Below are 17132 nucleotides of genomic sequence, written 5' to 3' on the forward strand. Positions count from 1 at the left end.
TTAATCCTTGCCAAGCACAAGGAATGTACAAATGACTTCTCAATGAATAGATAATTACTGAATTCATATTGTGGATTTCACTGAACTTATTATTTATATGTTGCTGCATAGCAATTTCTATATAGAAAAATAGAACATGACAATTCTGACAGTATCTTTCAATGTTCTAATTTACTCCCATCTTCTCCGTTAAATATTTCTCATCCTTCTAACTCACCTATTCTCACTCTGACAGCATTTCTGGTCTGCAGACCTAATTGATGCCAAATAAGTTTCTCATTTCCCTGTCTCCCCACATCTACCACAGCCCTTGTTTTCCAAACTATTTTATTATCTATTGAACTTTTCTACCATTGGGCTTATAGCAGTGGTCGCCAATCATTTTGGCACCAGGAACCAGTTTCATGGAAGACAATTATTCTGAGGGTGGTTGGGAGATGGTTTGGGGATGATTCAACCACATTACATTTATTGTGAACTTCATTTCTATTATTATTACACTGGAATATATAATAAAATAATTATAAAACTTATCATAATGCAGATCGGTGGAAGCCCTGAGCTTGTTTTCTTGCAACTAGATGGTCCCATCTGGGGGTCATGGGAGACAGTGACACCCAAAGTGTGTTGCTTACATCCAGTCTCCTCTGTAATCTCATTTCAGTTGCTGTCACTGCAGAAAACCCTGCTTCACAAAGATAAGATATTGGAAATGGAAGCAGGCTTTTCGGTGCTTTTGTGGCAATCTCAGGATATTCTGCTTCAACTTTAATCCAGCATGTATGGAGATTGAAGTTGTCTCAAACATACTTTTAAGGCCACTGTCATTTGCAATCTCAAGCAGTTGATCCTCTTCTAGCACAAAGTCGATTCACCTGGCTCATCCACAAATGGGCCACAGATCCATTCCTTCCAAGTTTGAGGGCCTTTTGTGGTTGGAAAATAATGCTCAAACTCTTTTGAAAGCTAAAGTAAGTGATCATGCACCAGCTGGGAGAAAGAAGGCCCTGGCTTAGTCTCTTTCAAAATCTCTGCTAATGTTTGAAACATGTCGAAAATCCCAATGTTCACTCATGGCCTCCATAATTCCAGTTTGGCTTTAAATGCAGCCACTTTATCTGCCAACTTGAACACAGTTGTTTTTCTCCCTTGAAGTGACAGATTGAGTTCGTTGAGCAGGTTGAATATGTCATACAAATAGGCAGGTTTTGTGACCCATTCTGTGTCACTGAAATGTGCTGCCAGTGTTGATTGCTTTTTGAAAGAAATCTCTGAGCGGCTCTTGTACTCAAAGACTCTGGCCAGTGATCTACCTTTAGAAAGCCATCTCACATCTGTGTGTACGAGAGAAGATGTGTGTGCTCTGCGTCCATCTCCTCACAGAGCTGCACAAACAGACCGGAGTTAAGGGCATGTACTTTAATGTGGTTGATAATTTTAATCACATCCTGCAAAATGTTGTTTAGTTCAAGTGACATTTTTCAGTTAGCCAGCCTTTCTCTATGGCTGACACAGTGCATAGACTCACACTCCTTGACTTGAATAGTGAAACCAGAAAGCCGTCCAGTCATGGCAGTTCTTCAGCTGTGGTGTTGGTTGGCAACAAAAGTACACATAACATATCCTCATGCACATTCTCCTGAAAAATATATTGCACAATAACAAGCATTGTTGCCTTGTTGTCAACCCTGGTAGACTTGTCAACCTGTATTGTATACCATTATGACTCATTTATCCAAACAATTGTGCTTCAATATCCTTTTCTGTTTCATCAGTTAGTCTAGTTATGGTGCTAGCTGAAAGAGGAACACATACCACCTTTTAAACTGCAGCCTCTCCTAAAAGTTCACGGCAAATATCTTTAGCAGCAGGCAGGATCAACTCTTCACCAATAGTATAGGGCTTCTTAGCTTCAGCAGTGCGGTTAGCCACTATGAAGGTCAGTGCTGTCAGTGTAGACACATTTGATGAAGTGGTGGCCTTTAAAAATTGCTTCTGTTCTTCGTGTTCACGTTTTTTTCTTTTGAAAAACTCCAAAGGCTTGTCTTTTAATGCAGGGTGCTTGGTCTCGACGTGGTGAAGCAGTTTTGAAGGTTTCATGGCTTCGTTGGATAGCCAGTTGCCACATTATACAAAGCAGGTTTGGAAAATGTTAAATCATCTGTTGCAATGAACCACTAATTTAAGTAGGACTCTTGGTATTTTCTTTTAAATGCAGCTTTCATTTTGTTGGCAGTCTCAGAGTCTTCTGCTGTCTCATCATTGGGTCTGTCCCCTTTTCAAACAAGCTCTACAGAGACATTCAGTTTTTACTCATTTTTGCTAGGGTTAGCTTGTGGGGTTACCATAGCTGTGACTGAGACAAGCACACAGCGCAGTAAAGAGGCACAGACAGAAGTAGTATATACAATAATTGGTAGGCTACATGCGGACTAAAATAAGTGTCAGATTCTGACTTAAAGCCTGCCACCAGATGCAGCTGTACAATTGAAGTACACCAACTCATTTGCTACTCTAAAGCCTGCCACCAGATGCAGTTTGTCACTTGCCACTCACTAACAGGGTTTTGATTTGAGTCTGCAAGCAATTGATTTATTATGGTCTCTGTGAGTCAAACCTCTCTGCTTATGATAATCTGTATTTGCAGCCACCCCCCAGTGCTAGCATCACCGCCTCAGCTTCACCTCAGATAATCAGGCACTAGATTCTCACAAGGAGTGTGCAACCTAGATCCCTCACATGGGAGTTTTACAGTAGGGTTCGTACTCCTATGGCAATCTAATGCCACCACTGATCTGACAGGAGGCAGAGATCAGGCGGTGATGCAAGTGATGGGGAGCAAAGGCTGCAAATACAAATGAAGCTTCACTTGCTCGCTGCTCACCTCCTGCTGTGCAGTTCTGTTCCTAACAGGCCATGAAGAATACCGGTCTGCGGCTCGGGGGTTGGGGACCGCAAGCTTACAGTATGTATTACGTAAGCATACATTAACGTTGTTAACATAAGAGCAATTTTCACTAGTACAGAGGTCCTGTTATTTCTGGATTATGGCAGAGGAGCAAGAAATATTTAAACCACCAGACCACAACATAGCCAGGTTCATGACTTAGAGGAGTATGTTCCTTTCAATTTTCCTTGGGTCCAAACTTAAGATGTGGCCTCACGGGGATATGGTTTGTGTGACTATGTTTAGTAGCTCACAGCTCCTAATTTTGGGAGCTTCCTTTGTGGATATTCTAAGATGGGTCTGGAAATACTGAAGGAAGTTATGGGAAAGTGAAAGTACATGCTCATGGAGAAGGGAAAATATCTAGAAACCAGAAGGAACTTTTGTTTTCTAATCACTTAAAATGTGCCAGATTTTGTACTATGTATAGTATCTCACCAAATATACCATACCTTTATGGTGGAACCATTTCTGTCATCCCCATTTTACAGATATGGAAACTGAGGCCCAGAGTTAAAGAAATACCTAAGATCTTTCAACTAAGAAGTATAAGACACTGGATCTAATCCAGTTAGTTCATTCCATCTTCCAATCATAATCCCACACCCTCAACTTTGTGGTAATACCTGTTCAATACTGTTTTCCGCTACTTAGAGAGACCTTTCCTCCTTCCACTTTCTTCTGCTTCACTTCTGGTTTTAGTGCTTCAATCCTATTCGGGATTTACTGCCTTGGTAATTTTTTTCCCTCCCACTCCAGCCTCCAAGGTCTGATACAGGTTCTGTATTACCACAGCAATTTCAGCAAACTCCTCAGGGGTAACTTAAAGGCTCCTTCAGATGTGTCCTCATTGAATTTACCTCCACCTTGCCCAGCTATCTCATGATTTCCTGACAGGTGCTTCTCTCCTATTAAACTTAGTGTACCTGGGGGACGGATACTATGTTTGATTTATTTCTCTATCTCCAATTTCAGTCCAAGGCTTAGCTCATAATAAATATGTTTCACATGAATAAATGAATTAATGAATGATGGGTGGATGCAAATCACTACCAGAAAATATTTATAAACATCTATTCTTAGGTCACCATCCCAGCCCTAGAAACTCAATCAAAAAGGCATGTTCTTAGCTTATAGGTTAGGTAGGGATTTTACCTGCAATCTCGTATATCAAAAATATAAAGTTTCAACTATAAAATGTAATCACACAAGGTTTTTGACACATTTTGAAGTGATAATTTTTTTTAAATTTGACATCATAACAGAGAATGCAATTAAAATGAATATTTTCAACATAAGTGGATTCCTGATCTATGAAGGCTACCAAAGTTGGATAATAATCAAGGAATAAACATTGTTCGAAAACTAGAGGTAAACTGACTAGAATTTTGCATGATGAAATTGAGTTTTGTAATTTTTCAACCTAGAAGTTTTTGATTTACTGCCTTTGATCACCTTTGTTGTTACACTGATGACATTAAACCAGTTTGCCTGATTGAGACTGCCATCTCTACTGTACAGTAACAAAAGACATAGTGTCCTGATGGAGCTTGTTCATATTTTCAAGGGACTTAATTTAGCCCCTCTATTTAAAAGACTTTTAAAAGAGTATTTTGCATACAATTTATTTTACCTTTAAAGAAATTTATAGCTTTGTTTTATATGTGATCAGAAGAATAGCTGCAATATTTATTTGACACTTGGAGTTACTAAAAAAGCCAGGATTAGAACAAGTTCCCCTGAATCTAAAATCTTTTTTTTCCTTTTGTTAGAACTACAGAATCACTTGTGTTAAGGGCTCATTTCTAAGCCCTGTCTTGTATAGTGATGATAAATGAAACAAATGCAACCTTGTTAGGGAAATTGCTCCTAACACACAACTGAAGGGTTCATTTCTCTGACTACTGCCTCTGCCCCTGACTCCTGTTGTGGAAGAAGCAGGCGTAATCAGGGGCAGAGCAAAGCACAGTTAAGTGTCTGAAGTTTCCGCATTTGGCCCAGACCTCAGCATCCCCAAACCCTGGTCAGTTAACACACTGAGTATTATTTATCCTGAATCACTCATGTAGTTTTAATGGGACCATCCACCGGTTGTAGAATTCCACCCCAGCCTGTCCGCTGTAGCGATGATGACAGGTCCACTCACTCTCTCAAATGCTCATTTCTGTTTACACTGGAGCTAACTTATCTCTTTATACAAAGATGCCTCGTTCTCTCCTCCAGCTCCACCAAGACTGAGATCATGGCTCAGGTTTCACACCGTCCTGAGGACTTATCTTGGCTCTCAAGATTGAGTGTGTATGCGCGTCTGTCTGTCTCTGGGTGTGATTACTACTAAAGCAAGGCTCTAAGGCATCAGCCGATGTTCAGGGGCCAAGGAGTCAGCTCTATCCACTTCCACTCCCCACCCACAGTGGCCCAAAGACTTGCCACTCCTCTCTCCCCCAGGACTAAGGAGCTTTACCTGCGCATCCAGCACCCCAGGGACTTGCTTGTAAGAGCCGCTGGCGTCCCACCTCCACAGGCTGGAAAACATGGTCAGGGGGCACCCTGGGACTGGCTGCGGAAAGAGGTGCTGCAGCTGTCACCTTTCCTAGCAGGCATCTGACAGTTGAGTGATGTGGGGAAGGTGAGTGGGAGGATCTGCGCTCACGCTGGCCCAGTCAGCTGTTACCTAGTTGGCTGCCTGCCCTTCCCGGAGGGTGCGCCTGTGTCGGGGTGGGGGTGGAACGGGGTGGAGCCGGCTGGAAGGAAAGTGGGGAGGGAGAGGAGGAGGGACTTTCTGTAGAGTCAGAGGATCCCTTCCTGGGGGTTGCCCGCAGTTCCCAATTGACTTGGTAGTTCTCAACCTTTCCCTTTCCCAGGCTGCTCTGTTAGAAAACCTGTGTCTCTTTTAAGACAGAAACACAGAGCTCGCTCCTCTCTGGGATGACATTTGCAAACACAATGTTACAGCAGATTGTTGAAGACAACGTGCCAGTGAAATTTTGGGGAGCAAATTTATTGCATTGGCCTTAACGTTAAAAACAAATGAAATACTCCCTTTAGTTTTAGAAAACCATAACATTATATTGCATCTAAATTTTACTCTTGAAATTAATTATAAAACAAGATAATAAACGGAAAATTTCATGGTAACTAGGATTAGCAAAGAACCAATGTGACACGATGCATAAAGTGGGATATGAAAACTAAAGATGACATTTCGATTTTTACTAAATATTAAGAAACCATGAGTCTTGGATAAAGAAGTGTAGGGGTGTGCAACAGATTACTGTGAGGCAGATCCTTGATAAACAATACATGTCATTAGTCTGATGAAGCATTTTGTTTCACTTAGAACCTGAAGCAACAGAAAGGGAGAAATATTAGGATTTCCTAATAGTAGGAATAAAGATAAAGCAATGTAATATTTTTCAAGGATGGGTATTATGTTTCAAGACCAAGAAACATTCTGTCTGCTTCTTGGGATTGATGTCACAGGTAGATGAGGGTTTAGAACAAGAGGGGGCCCAGAGATGATGGGGGGAGAAGGGAAGTTTGGGTTTGGCCATAGAATGGGTCAAACTGTGAGGAGCCAGACAATTTTTACATAAGAATTTAGACCAAATTATACTTCATGGAATTGCAGTCCTGGGGAATGTTTAGAACACAACTTATTTGTCTTTGTCTCTTTAGACCGTTTTTATTTGGCCCTATGCAAAAATTACCTTGTGTCTGTGAGGAGTTAAGAGCACAGCTCAGGAGTTAGAAACAGTCTAATTTCCTTCCAAAACTTTCTACCAGCCCATGTACCAATTTGGGAACGTCTCACACTCATTCAGCAGCCTCAGCCTGAGGAACCCTCTCCCTATCTGTACTTTCAAACTGTTCACTGTACAGATTCTATGGAGACTAGAAAAGACAAGGTCTTCTTGGAGTGGTGGCCCTTGCTTTTTCAGATATGGTTTCAAGGAAAGAAGAAACTTTGAACCTGTGCCTTAGAGGAGGAAGCCAGGAAGAAGAGAAAGCCTAAAAATACCTCAGGCTCTAAACCCAACATCTGTCTTCTTTCCATCTCTCAGAATCAATCCCCTCAGGAAAGCCTGGTTCTAGACTTGGCAGCAGAAATATTTCTGCAATCACTCATCTCTATAGAGATCCCTGGCTCCTTGATTGGTGGAAGGAGGGAGGAATGTCTAAGGTAATTGCGTACAAGTTGGAGAGAATGCTAAGTGTGTTGGGAACCTGGAGTGATGGAGCCCCACTCAAAGGGATTGGGGGGAAATCTCCGGGAACCCCACAAAATGTAATAAAAATTACATTTTAATGTCAAGTTTTCCATTTTGTAGCAAGTGCAAAATAAGATTGTGCAAAATGGGGGGAGGCATGAAGGTTTGTACAAGAAAGCTTAGTTCACAATGCTTACTTAAGGAAAACAGGGTGACATATTCAGATTTGCCCAGGGAATAGGAAGTATAAAATATAAGGACCTGACATACGCAAAACCTTACCTCAAAGTTAGCACTCTGACTCACTCATTTCTCATGCAAGCTGGGCTGTGAAGTAAACACTTTCCTTTTACAGCACAAAGCAAATCATGGGCTATGGGAGGGGTAGAATAAAAGGGCACATAGATTAGGTAATGGGTGGGGCATATTTTATGCCTCAATAGTCAATGTTTCAACTTGTTGGAAAGATTCATGATATCCTCCCAGAGATTCTGTGATGCTTTACAAGTTCTGTAGGCAGAGCAAGTTGTACTTTCTTATTTAGGAGAGGCTCATGAACAGGGTCAGAATCTCTGAGACTGATTAGAAGTAAGGCTGAAAGGAAGATCTGACTATTTTCCACATTTAGTTGGACATATACTTGCCACCATGGCTGAGAGCAGAGAATTCCTTTCTTCAAAATAATTGTAGGTTATATTTTTATGGGGGGGGTGCGATTGAGTAGATGTTATTTTCATTGATCTTGTTTACTTTGGTGTAGAAATTTAAGTTAACAATAGTATTAAATGCATAGCATACTATCATCATCATTTTTCTGTAGGGCCTTTTTTTTTTTAACTTTATTTTGTTCTATTTATATTTCCCTACCTACTTATTTTCCAATACATTTTTTCCACACCATAAATCATTTATCTGGAGCAACTAGTGAATATCTTTCCAATTCAACTTCTATACATTTATGGAGATACTTGTTTATCTTTGAAAAATATATATTGCTGCTTTATGTGTTTTTAAAATATGTACAAACAGCATTTTGCTATAAAGTCATTGCAGTACAATTCCCCCCTGCCATGTAGCTTTGAAATTATTCCAAACACATAGTTTGCTGTGTGAGTGATATATGGTTTGCTGAGATAAGAACGTGGAGTATGTTCCCTCCTCCCCTCGAAAATGTGACGTTTTATCAGACTCCATATGTGAGAACTTGAAGAGAACTTCCCCTGCCCTCGGGAATGTGACATCACACCTTATCAGACGCCACCTGCGAGTTACTGATTTCGACTACTGGACTTCAAAATATGTGTAAACTGAAGAGTCTGACAAGCAATCTGAGAGCATAGGCTGTGGTAGGCGATACTCTGTGAGCCACCTCTCCTCATACGCTATGACAGAGTTGTGCTGTCAGCTGCTTCTCCACAGACTGAGAGCTCAGCCTTGACGGGGACACACCCTGTTAGCCTTCAAGCTAACTTCTGAAACTCTGCCAACATCAGCACTCCCCTCTGGGGACCTTACCTGTAGTCTCGGATCTCTGCTGTGCTAGTCACGACAGTCTCTCCTGAGACTATTTGTATACAAGTACACCTCAAACTTTAACTAGACTTTATTTTCTACAGAGGCCTGCTTCCATCCTAATTGAGCAACTAGACTTTAATAATTCTGGAACTGATTTGTTAATATACCTCATCTATCAAGTGAATTCCGTGTGAGATTTATTCTCATTCTTCTCTCCCTCTTTCTGAACATAAGGGCAAAAAAAAAAAATTCTCCTTGTATGATGTTGTAGCCCATTTTGTGCTGTTATAACAAAATACCACCAACTGGGTAATTTATAAACAGAAATTTATGGGCTCACAGCTCTGGAGACTAGGAAACCAATATCAAGACAGTAGTAGGTTTGGCAATACTGATTCCAAGATGGTACTTTGAACCCTGTGTCCCCTGGAGGGGAGAAACACCACCGTGTCCTCACATGGTAGAAGGTGGAAGGGCAAAGAGACAAAAGGGGACTGAACTTGCCTTTTTATAACCACATTAATACCACCATGAGAGCAGAAAGCCCTCATAGCCTAATCACCTCTTAATACTATCACAATGGAAATTAGGTTTCAACTTGAGTTTTGGAGAGGGCAAATGTACAGCAATAAACTGCGTGATTTGCAAAATCCTACTTGGATCTCCTTATTTCAACCATGTAAAACATCTCCCTTTTTTCATATTTTTTAACTCAACATTATTTGTAAGACATCTACCTATGCAAGGCTGTACTATACAGTCCTCACCTATTGTTCCTGACTTCTGCAGGGTGCTTTCCCTGGCAGAGTGATTAAGCACATAGACTCTAAGGTAAGATTTTGGATTTAAGTTTTGGGCTTCACTATTTACCAGCAAGTCATTAACTCAGGGCTCACTTCTCATCTATAAAATAAAAGTAATAGTAGCACCTTAATCATATAATGAGTAAAGCACTTAGAACAGCAAGGGCACATGGTAAACACTGCAAAATTAATGTGATTATTACTTATCTGGTCACCTCATGATCAACGTGTTGGCTAATTTCAAAGTCAGTGTTGTGAGAAACACCTCTCTCAAAGGACTGGTGTGTGTATGTGTATTTCTTTTAAATCAAGAGTCCTCAAATGTTTTGGATGCAAGACCCCATTACCTTCTTCAATATTGTTGAAGACCCAAATAACTTTAGTTAATGTGGACTATTTCTATTTATAATTACCATATTAGAAATTTAAATTTCTAATAAAATTAGAAAATATTAAAAATATTCATTTGTCAATGTATTTAAACATAATGATAAACCAATTACATGTATTCATAAATGAGAGATTGTATATGAAAAATAGCTATATTTTCCAAAACCAAAATTGCTTTAGAAGACTAGAATTGTTTTACATTTTAATGTCTGATTTGGTAGAAGATAGCTGTACTCCCATACCTGCTTCTGTATTCAATCAGTTGAAATATTTTGTTTTGATTGAAGTAGATGAAGAAAATCTGGCTTTACATATATAAGCAGTCTGAAGAGGTGAATTAATTTCATTACTTTTCAGGATTTCTGGATAATTTTCTTTGAGATAATACTAAAACTCTGGTAGTTTCTTAAAAGTTATTTGCAATGTGAAATCTGAAACCATATCAGTACATCTTTTGTGCTCTGTTATATTAAAGTTCATTGGTGTACCTTGCATTTGAATAGATCTTTATCCTTGAATAGATCTAATTTGGTAACATGTATTGGTTATTTGGAAAATATTGCTTTCCTGAATTATGAATAACGTCTGAATGTTTATATCCTTATGCAATATAAAAAATTAATATTTATTATTTTTTATCAATATCACCACCAATATTAACAGAAAAGTCCTTAAATATTGGGAAGTTGTCAAGTTTATGGTGATGGACACCAATATTCCAAAATTATAATTTCCTCCAAAAGCTAAAATTTTTCATTGACAACAAACACTGTCAGTTGTATTTCTTGAAGTGACAGAATTGCTTGCTTACTTCTGAGCAAATGTCTACCAGATATCCCAGTCTGAACAATCACAGTTTATTTTCAGTCATTGTTTCATATAAAAATGGCATTATATGAAATTTCAGCAAATTTAGCTCACAACTCAATCATACAATTGCCTTTCCTCAAGACAACTATCATACTTTGTTATGCAGCAGAAGGGCTTTGTGTGTGCTTCCCATAAGACAAACCATTGAAAAGACAGACTTAGGGGCCAAGATTTCCTATGTGTAAGCAAGTGCATGCATGCACACACACCCATTTTAATTTTCTGTGACTGTTCAGTAGCGAAGAATAAAATGATTACCATTAATAGTACCTGGTGCTGCTGCATTTATTTGTTCTAAGGAGCCAGTAGTTTTAAACATCATTACTTTTGTACCATCAGTGCAAATATCAACACAGCGAGAAAGACAAGTAAAAAAAGGTGAGGTATGAAAATCAGGTGTTTGCCCATAGTAAGTAATAAGGCCATCATCCAGGAAACTTCTGAAGGGAGTGTAAATTAAATTTACATGTAAATTTAAAATTCAGTTTTAAATAAAACAATTAACCATTGACTCATATCTACCCCAAGGAAATGATCAGAAATAAAGTCTTATTTTTTATTGACAAACACTTTCATTGGGTCATTATTTATAATAATTGGAATAAGAAAATGATTTATAATAATAGAAAAAACTTTGAGTTAGTCATATACACATCTGCAGGATGGAATATTATGATAAAGTTGATTTATGATAAAAGTTAAGGATCTCTGAGAATGCTAATAATATAATGATAAAATGTTTAAAAGGATATAGCCTTTATATTTGATTTATAAATTACGTAGCTAATAATAATTAAGTTGTTTTTGTTTAAACATGTTAAGTTAAAGATGTTAAATTATTTAACATTGAAAATAATTAGATGTTAATCATGGTCCCCATTGAGTAGTGAGATTACGAATAATTTTTATTTTCTTCTTTATATTTATATAATTTCAAAATTTTCTATAGCTAACAGACATTCATTTCAAAAGTTAGACAAAAATAAATGTGAAATGAGGTTTCTGCATGAGGCTGATGTGTTTTTCAATACATACATAATTCTTCAACACATTCTTTAAAAATCCTTTGCCAGCACCTCCACACGCCAAGCGTCTCAGAGGAGCTGATCAAGAGCTTGGTTGGAAGCAGGGGCTTGGGTGCGAGAGAGATCAGAGATTGAATCTCATTTGGCATTTGCTGTCTGTGTGAAACCAGACAAAGTACCTAAGCTCTTGTATCTGATCCTCGGTTTCCTGTGCCTCATTTTTACTTCACTGGGCATCCAAAGTACTACATTAGATACTGAATGTAAAATGCTGAGCACGGAGCCTGCCATGTTGTAGGTAATCAGTAAATACTGCAATCATTATTACATTTACAGCCATATCTCAGAAAGTCTAAAGGTTGAGTTTCAGTGGAGGTTGGAAACCACCAGCGAGCATAACCCAGAGGCTGTCTTCGCAGGTCTGCTTACGAACATGGGAACAGGAGTAACAAAAGGAATGATTGGACTTTCTCAACATAGAGGATCTGTAAAAGGTCCAAAAACATGCAAGAATCAAGAGTGCTCATGAGATCATTTAATTTTGATAGAGATAAAGTTGAAGCTAAGAAAGTGATAGGGAACTGGCACCTGGAGGTCAAAGTACTGATCATCTCAAGGAGGATAAACCTTTCTGAGTGGCATTTAAACAATCAGTCAGCAGATCGTAATTCCAAATATGCCCTGAGAGTGACAGGCCTGGCAATATTCTGTTATCTCTGTCAACAGAATGCTGCATGGTGAAGGTGAAGTCTGCTTTCTTTCACTGGTCATAACGAAAGTCCTACGGGAAACCATATGCTGGTCTGTCATTTGGGGTTGACAGTTTGATTCTCTGTTGAACATGGCTACCAATTTTTCCCAGGAGTAAACATTTCTTCAGAACTTTCAAACTCAGCATAATAATGGCATTTAGCAGCTAAAGGGCAGGTGTTGATTTCCACAGGGAGAATCAAACATATTTTTTAAGTTAGAACTTCTGGGTTTACTTCTGTTTTATATGCACAGGCTTCTCTATGTAAAGTCCAGACCTCAAGATCTGGCAGTTTTGGGAAAATCACCAACTTTTTATCCCTCTATTCCTCCTGAGAGCTGATAGTAAATTGGATTTAGAAGAACATTAGCAGAAGTAGTAAAGTCATGTGCTAACCCCATTTATTAAAAACAAGTGCAAGTTGGACCGTTTTTGACCACATGGCAAAAGTTAAAAATCTGGACTAGAGAAATTAAAATCAAAACAATAGGAGAAAAGACTGTAGGGTTCTTAGGATTTATTTCAAATCTACCATGTCACAGAGGAAGAGATGAGACCAAGAGAGTTCAATGATTGCCAACATTATAGATGGAAGAAAAGCTAGAGAAAAACATATTTCCTTGAATCTGGGATCTTTCGTCCATCAAGTGTATATTGCATTCCTATTATGGGGCAGGAACTGTGGAAAGTGCTGAGGAAAAAAAATCAGGAAGAAAAATCTTTCCCACATAAAACTTACTGTCGAGTGTATTTTGGAGAACAGACACTACACACTTAAATAATGAAATATTTTAAAGTAACATGGCAATAAGTGCAATGGAGAAAATTAATGAGGGGAAAAGTGATAGGAATATGGGTGACGTCATAATTTGTAGACGGTGGTCAGGAAGGGAGTCGCTGTAAAAGGCTTGTAGGGAGAAAAGACTTTCTCTCTACTCTCTTAGGTTTGACAGCTGGTTTTATGAAATAAACTGACAACAGGCTGATTAATAGGAAAACAGGTATACAAATTTATTAATTTTTAATATTATGTACACAGGGGCATTTCAGGAAAAAATTTGAATATCTAAAAAAAAAAGCAGTGAGACTTAGGAGCTTATATACCATATATAACGGGAATGTAGACGAGAATATAGGGAAGGGGAAGTGGGACGTAGGCAACTTAGGGAAGAGTAATGATTTTTAGGAAAGGTGAGTGGACCCTCAGAAGAAGAACAGGTGGGAGATGTGATAGTTCATGACAAAGTTTATCTGGATGTAGTGTCAACTTCTAGTCTTCTATTCTGTGATCAGTCAATTTTTCCTGGTTGATGAAACTCCCAGAGAAGGGATTGACGATAATTGAGTTTCTTATGTAGTATTTGTCTTCAGACAGATAAGGGGAGTTCAGCAAAAGATTCTCCCTGCATTCGCTGTCTATCAAGAGACCTCCACTCAAAATAATCAATATGCCAAAGCAACATATTTTGGTGTGGTATCATCTGAATTTCTTCAGGGCCTTTAAGCAAATAACTAAGAGAGAAGGGGAGCAAGAAATGTGGTTATCTGGTAATTTTCTAGGAAACCCTGGCATCAAAATTTGCAGAACAGGTGTTAGCAATTTGGAAGAAACCCAGGACAACAGTGCTTGTTTAGAAATGTTATTCTAAACAAGCAGCTTAGACTTTAGAATTAAATAAGTACAAAATAACATGTATATAAGAAAACGGTTTTTTCATGGCTTAATTTGTAGTATATTTTTTCTTAGTGGCCCATTAAGTAAAGGTAAGGCTTACAATCATTGACATCTTAGATCCAGTGAATTATAGTATTAGGAACAGCAGATGGTGGAATTCAGTCAAGGATAAAGATTTGCAAAGGAGTTTTCTCCTTAAAAAATCATCTCAGAATAAGGCTAATATCTTTTAAGTACCTAGAAGTAGACACAATAAAATTATGTGCACTTTAAAGCTTTAAAATGAGGTTATAACAAGTTGGTGCACAATTTCTACTTCATTCTCAGCCCCCTCTTTGGCCAATATTCTTATCCTTAGAATCACCATCAATCTTCATTTATTAAAAGAAGGATGGTGGTTATGACACAAGAATGTAGTCATTATCTTCCCATTAACATTAACTAAGATGAATTTATGTGATAAGGAAGAGCTACACAAGGAAGAGTTTCATTAATTTGGTTTTTTAAATGGCACATTAATGAGCAGAGAGAAGTCAGAAAAGCCTTTAGATTCTTCAAAGTCTACTAAAGTGATGAGCCTTAATCATGGTAGATTCCTATAAAAATATACATAGGGAGAAAACATGGTTTCTCCCTTCAATTATTATTAAATGGGAATGAGTTTAAGGATTAAAGAGGAAAAAATCTTTCCAAATTTGGACAAAAAGGAGGAATATGAAACATATTATTTAATATGTTAAACTTTTCTCTTTGTAATAGCTAAGACAATCTAATTAAAACCCACATTAGTTTGAATTTAAATAGTCAAATGTATTTATGTTCATATTTAGAAATAATAGTTAATGTTCATGATTAAGCAAATTAGCTACATATATATTCTCCAAATTTTATAAATTTAAAAACATAAAAATGATTTTTAAAAAGAGAAAAGAAAAAAATCACCTAAACTCCACCCCCAGCCCCACCACATGGCAAATCTGTGTGTGATTTTCTATGTCCCAGTTTTCCTGTAAGGCCTGTTTTTGTATTTAATCACAATTTTACCATAATTATTTATTTCTTCTTTAGATTTCACAAATGGTTTTCTTTTGCTGCATTATCTCCATAATTACCATTTTACAATACCTATTGTGCTAATGTAGCATAATTTAATTAATTAATGTGGATTCTTTGATATTTTATCATTTCCAAATTTTTACTGGCACATAAACATCTTTGCGCAAAAGTGTTTTTACCCTCTTGTTTTTATTACTTTGAAATGAATTACAAAGAATTAATAGTTCAGGAGGTTTAAACATTTTAATGGCTCTATCTAACTTTTGGCAACATTACCTAAAGGTATTCTGCTAAGTTACATTGTCTTTAGAATGGTATTTATTTATAAATTGATTTATTTTTTTCACCTAATATCCTACAACCATCCTCCTGCTCTATGGATAATGATAGTGATGATGACATCACCACCAACAATAATAAGCTTATCTAGTCCAAAACGTGCAGGGCACTATTGTAAGCAATTTATATAGAATTGTAATGGACAATTATAGGTTTTATATTCAAATGAACTTATTTTGATTCCTTGCTCTTCTACTAATTAACATTGTGACCTTCTGCATATTATTTAACCTCTTTCAGATAAACTTTCCCAATCATACTATGCAAATAGGACTAAAAATCTTGCAGGATTGGTTTCCTTAACACTTGCATTTTTTAAAATATATGACCCTTTAATATTTCTGGAATTTATTTTTTAGTATGTTAAACTGTGTGCATATAGTCTTTTCTACATTGTTCCATTTATCACATTACTTATTAAATATTATCCTGTTTACATGTACTTCCTTATATTCTAAATTATGATAATCAATTATGTCTATTTCTGAACTTTCTATTCTTTTTCATTGATGTATTTTCATGCCAATATAATAAATAATACTTCAATGATTATTGCATCAATTTATGTTTCATTCTTTGGTAGACTATATATACTTTCTTTCCTAAACTTATGGTTTTTGTGTGTTTGCTAGTTTCACAGTATTATTTCACAGCTTTACAAATTTATTTTTACCAGAAAATTTTAGAATTATTTTGTTGAGTTGCAAAATAGTGTAGAGCACAGGATTGTGTTAATTTCAAGAGTACTGATATCTTTTCAATATAATTAGAATAAAATTGTTAAGGCTTTGTGGATGCGTTCTCAACGTAGCACAGGTGCAGCAATCTCCATAAATGAGACTGTTGGGAAGAGAGGATTACTTTTCAGTGGTCCCATTAGAGTTCGCTTAAACAAACTTTTTTAACTAGAACAAAACACGTGTCTGATTGTAGCTACAGAATCAACTGAACTATTGTTAATTGGATACCTTATTTGAAATACATAGGGTGTGGGTTCTAAAATATTTATTACAGTTCAATGTAAAATTTGCAACTATATTTTAATTATCAAGAATATAAATATTTGTCTATGGAACCAGAATGTGTCATTCATAGAAAAGAATTCGTACATTGTCTGATTAATGAATTAAATCCTCATTTAATTGAAATCCATTTAAATTTAATTAAATATACCCTGAGTGTCATGCTATTTAAATGGCAGATAATGTTGCATTCTGTAAAAAAAGTTGATTTACATAAGTATTTAAGTAAGAACAAAGGGACAAATTTACCTTAAATTAATGATCCAAATTACACAGGATAATTTTAATATTTTAGACATGAGTTCACACAGTTTAATATTTGTTAAATAATTATAATGGTAATTAATATTCTTAGCATTTATTTAGCACTTCCTATATATGCTAGACATGGTACAAGTGCTTTATTTGTACTCATGTTATCTCTTAGCAAACCTGTGAGGGAGAAACTATTATTATCTCCATTTTACAGCTGAGGAAATGAAGGTTCAGAAAGAAATCTAAGAACTTTGTTCTAAATTATATGGAGAA

General features: G+C 37.0%; 1 protein-coding gene across 1 annotated transcript in view; it reads right to left on the reverse strand.

Moving 5' to 3' along the window:
• Positions 1-5483, reverse strand: part of LOC138385696 (multidrug resistance-associated protein 1-like) — an 82827-nt gene extending 77344 nt beyond the window's left edge. Inside the window, exon 1 of the mRNA XM_069471951.1 lies at positions 5412-5483. Coding sequence (XP_069328052.1) covers positions 5412-5483 — 72 coding nt within the window. The remainder of the gene's footprint in view (positions 1-5411) is intronic.
• Positions 5484-17132: the final 11649 nt, after the last annotated feature.

Source organism: Eulemur rufifrons, chromosome 7, assembly GCF_041146395.1.
Source record: "Eulemur rufifrons isolate Redbay chromosome 7, OSU_ERuf_1, whole genome shotgun sequence".
NCBI lineage: Eukaryota > Metazoa > Chordata > Mammalia > Primates > Lemuridae > Eulemur > Eulemur rufifrons.